Source organism: Acanthisitta chloris, unplaced genomic scaffold (assembly GCF_000695815.1).
Source record: "Acanthisitta chloris isolate BGI_N310 unplaced genomic scaffold, ASM69581v1 scaffold20295, whole genome shotgun sequence".
In the NCBI taxonomy this organism is placed as follows: domain Eukaryota; kingdom Metazoa; phylum Chordata; class Aves; order Passeriformes; family Acanthisittidae; genus Acanthisitta; species Acanthisitta chloris.
The window spans coordinates 1-5,287 of NW_008673363.1; the positions used below are offsets into that span (position 1 = coordinate 1).

Consider the following 5,287-nt stretch of genomic DNA (forward strand, 5'->3'; position numbering starts at 1 on the left):
AGGTTTATCCCTGGTGATACCCATGGAGGTTTGGGGTGGGAGGGACCTTTCAGGGACCACTGGCCCAGTTTCCCCTGACCCCTGTTTGAGCACCTGGCTGTTTGTCCTGTGCCGCAGAGGACGGTTTCCCCCTGCCCCCTGTTTGAGCACATGGCTGTTTGTCCTGTGCCGCAGAGGAGCTGTATGTCTCGGAGCGCGAGGGCAGCGACTGCACTGGTGATGGGACACAGAAGAAACCCTTCAAGACGGTGTTGAAGGTGAGTGTGGACAGCACCTGCTTTGTTTGGAGCAGTGTGCAATGTGCTCTGGGGCAAGTGGTGCCTGTGTGTTTTGACCTGTGAATTCTGCCCCTGTTTGCAGGGTGCCTTCTCAGGCTCTGTAGGGATCATTTCAGTTCATCTCTCCTATTTTCTCCCCTTTTAGGCTTTGATGACAGCAGGCAAAGAGCCATTTCCTACGATTTATGTGGATTCCCAAAAAGAAAATGAGGTACTGTGTCATTAGAGCTTCCTAGTGGGAATTATTTCTCTGCTCCTTGGTACAAAGGACACGGAGTAACGTGCTGTCCTCTCTCCTCGGGTTCCATAGCGATGGGCCATCATTTCCAAGTCACAGATGAAGAATGTCAAGAAGCTGTGGCACAGGGAGCAGATGAAGAATGAAGCCAAGGAGAAGAAGGAGGTGAGGTGCAGAGGGAGCCTTTGTTTCCCAAAACCATTACAGCGTGCCACTGTCATTCCTGCCTCTCCAGGGCTGCAGTGTGTTCCTCGCTGGTGCTGCTGTTTCATGTGTTATTTGCAACTGGCCTAGTTACAGCTATTTAATAAGTTATTTTTTATAACCAGGCAGAAGATCTCTTGAGAAGAGAGAAGAACCTGGAGGAAGCCAAGAAAGTTGTTATCAAGAACGATCCCAGTCTTCCAGAGCCCAAATGTGTGAGTGCGATCCCATGCCTCGGCACACGGCCTGTGCCTGGTCATTCGGAGGTCGTGTGTGCTGCGCCGGGATGGGTTGGGACCACCCTGTGTCCGAGAGGCTTCTCCATCCCTGTGAGAAGGGGTTGAGATGGGTGAAGTGGTGACTCGTTCCCCCACGTGATGGCTTTCTTTCCCTGCTGGCAGGTGAAGATCGATGCTCTGGAGGCTTACAGAGGGCAGAGGGTGAAGATTTTTGGCTGGATTCACAGGCTGCGCAGGCAAGGTGAGGCACAGGCACTGCTGAGCCTGGGCAGGGAGGTGGGAGAAGAGCAGTTGCCATCAAAATCTGGGCACAAAATGAGTCCAACAGCACCTGTTGTTACACTGGTAAACCATCTGTTTCTTAAAGCAGAAGAACTTGATCACAGTCCTGTAATTGCACACCAGTGATTAATGTGTTGTGGGAGTGGCTGTGTTCAAATGACTCAGTGAATAAAGCTGTGGCTCTCTGAGGTTTTTCTTCTGGTTTTGTTTTTTTTAACTAGGGAAAAACCTGATGTTCATTGTCTTGCGAGATGGCACAGGGTTCCTTCAGTGTGTCCTCTCCGATGAGCTGGTGAGTTGTGATGGTCTCGCTCTGTTCTGTCGTTAATTGAAGTGTTCATACCTGGTTTTCTTTTACATGGTTGTTGGAAAGTTCTCCTAAACCTACTGACTCAGTGTATTACTGGTAAATGGTATTTCCTACCTCTGCAATTTGTCAGTGTGAGAACTGCTCAGAAGTGACTGTGAGTTGATCTTGTGTGTGACTTACAACACATGTAGGAGAATTAGGAATGAAAAGTTGCTTACCTGTTCCTGTGTCCTTCCCCTGCAGTGCCAGTGTTACAACGGGCTGGTGCTGTCCACGGAGAGCAGTGTGGCCGTGTACGGCACGCTGAACCTCCTTCCTGAGGGCAAGCAGGTATGGCACTGACCTCTGGCTTCCCCTCCTCAGCACTCCTTCATTCCCCCGACAGAGCAGAAACAGAGCTGGAAGGAATTAGGAGATTATTTCAGAGGCAATTCAGAGGGTTAGAGTAAAGAGCAAACCTCCGAAGCTGCTGTCACCCACGGATCATTGTGGGACAGAGGAACTGTGTGACTGAAACAATTTTCCACTGAGAGATGTTTCTTAGACTGTAACAGTGGAGAATTATGTTAAATGAATAACGTGGCTTCATGTTCCCTAACAGGTTTGTTCAGGTTTTCGTATGTGAGGCTAAGTTTGGGGTTAGCTCTCCTCTTTGACTGAGATGGGTTTGTAGGCTCTCTGCCATGTCTGAGAAGAAAATCACTTAACTTATGTTGTTTAAAAAGTGTGTCTGAGATGTGTTAGGCAGTGTTTGAGCAAAGCAGTCTCTCTCTGTGGCTGCCATGCAGTTACTGGCGTGCTTTCCAAATGGAATTTGGGGATGGAATGACCCACTCAGGGGAACAGGTGAGAGCAGAACCCACAGAGTCACAGACGCCTGGGTTGGGTTGGAAGGACCTTAAAGCTCATCCAGCTCCACTCCTTGCTGTGGCTGGGACACCTTCCACCAGCCCAGATTGCTCCAAGCCCTGTCCAACTTGGCCTTGAATACTTTCAGGGATGGGGCAGCCACAGCTTCCCTGGGCAACCCGTGCCAGTGCCACAGCACCTCACAGGGGAGAATTCCTTGCTGATATCCCATCTAACCCTGTGTCAGTGTGAAGCCATTCCCCTTGCCCTGTCACCCCATCCCTTGTAAAAAGCCGTGCCAGGTGCAGACGGTGGATGCTTGTGGTAAGTGTGTTTGTGTCCCCCTGTCAGGCTCCAGGAGGCCACGAGCTGAGCTGTGATTACTGGGAGCTCATCGGCCTGGCCCCGGCCGGAGGAGCTGACAACCTGCTCAACGAGGACTCGGAGGTGGATGTGCAGCTCAACAACAGGCACATGATGATTCGGGGAGAGAACATGTCCAAAATCTTCAAGGTGCGCTCCATGGTCCTGCAGGCCTTCAGGGATCACTTCTTTGCCAACGGGTACTATGAGGTAAGTGTGTCCCTGGCCAGCAGGTGACTCCTCTAGTGCCTTGACTTGTGCTGCCCCTTCGTCTCAGTGCCTCACTCTGGCAGTGACAGCCCTGTTCCTCAACAGGTCACACCTCCGACCCTGGTGCAGACGCAGGTGGAAGGAGGCTCGACCCTGTTCAAGCTGGATTATTTTGGGGAGGAGGCATACCTGACACAGTCGTCCCAGCTCTACCTGGAGACCTGCCTGCCAGCCCTGGGAGATGTCTTCTGCGTCGCTCAGTCCTACAGGGCTGAGCAGTCCAGGACCCGCAGGCACTTGGCAGAGTATGGGCAGTTGTCTTTATCTTTAGTCTTCCTGATTTATTTCCTCTACAGTGCAGAGTGGGAGAAATGCAAAAGGGGGCAGAAATGTGTGTTTGGGCTGTGGTTTTTTAAGAGAGTTTATTTCACAGCTAAAGATGTGGTGCCTGTACGTGGTTTGCAGTGGTGTGACTCTGTTCCAGGTACACTCACGTGGAAGCTGAATGTCCTTTTATAAGCTTTGAGGATCTGTTGGACCGTCTGGAGAACTTGGTTTGTGATGTTGTGGACAGAGTCCTGAAATCTCCTGCAGCGAGTTTGCTGTACGACCTCAACCCGGTAGGCAGTGGTGGGGAGCAGCCAAGAAGTGGGATCTTTAGCCTTTCCTGATCAGTGTGTTCCTTTGGGAAGGCAGGGCATATCAGTGAGCTTACCTGCTATTAATAAGAAGAATATTCAGTGACATCAGTAAAGCATCAATAACACCTCTCAGGCCGCTGCTGAGTATCTCCTTGGGCAGTGAATTAAGTGAGAACAGGAATCAGCTTTGGAAATCCTTGCTTCTCTGTCCTGCCAGCTGTCCTGAGAGCTGTACTAGGCTGGGAATAGCTGTGTTCAGTTCTGGCTTTGCAGGACTGAGCTTGAGTCGTTTATGTTCGATGATGTGTGAGCTGGGGAGTCGTGTGTGTGTGTACCTCAGGTCTGGAAGTGGACACTCTGATCAGCTGGAACAGTGTTCCTCTTTGACACGGTGCCTGTCTGCTCTTACCTGCAGGGCTTCCAGCCCCCCAAGCGTCCCTTCCGGCGCATGAACTACGCCGAGGCCATCGAGTGGCTGAGGGAACACGATGTGAAGAAGGAGGATGGCACTTACTACGAGTTTGGGGAGGTGAGTCTTGCTGGGAGCTGTACTAATGTCATAGCAGGGTGGGTTGGGATTTCACCTGATGTCCTTGGACATTGGGATCAAAACCTGTGCTGTCACTGTCATTGCTCTTCTCCAACACGAGACAGCTGTCTGAAGGAGCTCAAGAGAGCTTGATGGCATAGCCAAGATTTTTTTCCCCTTAGTTTTCTGTCTGAGACATTGAGAATACTTTGATTTTAACTGAACAGATTTTTTTTCCCCAGATATGTATGTTTTATACCTAAGTATATTTCTTCCAAGGTCAGTTTAAGAACTTAGGTCCACGGGGATGAATGTGTGGACACACGTGGGCCGACACTGTTCCGTGCCGGGTTCGTGTGGGACTCGTGCGCTGGAGCAGGTTTGGTGCTAAGTATTACCTTCTCCAACCTCAGGATATCCCCGAGGCTCCCGAGAGGCTGATGACAGACACCATCAATGAGCCCATCCTGTTGTGCCGATTTCCTGCAGAGATCAAGTCCTTCTACATGCAGCGATGCCACGACGACACGCGGCTCACCGAGTCGGTGAGTGCTGCTTCACGGGGTGGGGTGAGCGAGGGAGGGCTCCAGGTAAAGCCTTGGAGATTCCTTCCCAGTTTTTTCCTGGGTGTCTCGTGGCGTGGCCTGTTCGGCCGTTTCTCCTCCCACAGCAGCAGCAGTGTAAGCGTTGGACGCTGTGTGTGTGTTGCAGGTGGATGTGCTGATGCCCAATGTGGGTGAGATCGTGGGAGGCTCCATGCGTACGTGGGACAGCGAGGAGCTGCTGGAAGGCTACAAGAGAGAGGGCATCGATCCCACGCCCTACTACTGGTACACCGACCAGGTGGGTACAGCAGATGTGCTGCCTGGCAGATGCCAGAGTTGGGTTTTCCCTCCTGTTCTCTGTGGTGTCACTGTAAACCCCAAGGCAACGTGTGCTCTCTGCTCTGCCCCGCAGAGGAAGTACGGCACGTGCCCTCACGGCGGATACGGCTTGGGGCTGGAGCGGTTCCTGACCTGGATTCTGAACAGACACCACATCCGAGATGTCTGTCTCTACCCACGCTTTGTCCAGCGCTGCAAACCTTAGCCACCCCTGGGGAAAACTCCTGGAAAACTGAGCAGCTGATGCTTGGGAAAGAGGG

The 5,287-nt window shown here is 51.8% G+C and overlaps 1 protein-coding gene across 1 annotated transcript; it reads left to right on the plus strand.

Annotated features, from left to right (window-relative positions):
- Positions 1-147: 147 nt before the first annotated feature.
- NARS (asparaginyl-tRNA synthetase) lies at positions 148-5,232 on the plus strand (the record flags this gene model as incomplete). The annotated part of the gene is made up of 14 exons (XM_009074940.1): positions 148-257; positions 424-489; positions 589-681; positions 846-935; positions 1,122-1,200; positions 1,463-1,533; positions 1,795-1,881; positions 2,752-2,973; positions 3,079-3,278; positions 3,458-3,593; positions 4,030-4,143; positions 4,557-4,688; positions 4,855-4,986; positions 5,101-5,232. Coding segments are annotated over 14 exons (1,664 nt in total), but the record flags the coding sequence as incomplete, so codon positions are not given.
- Positions 5,233-5,287: the final 55 nt, after the last annotated feature.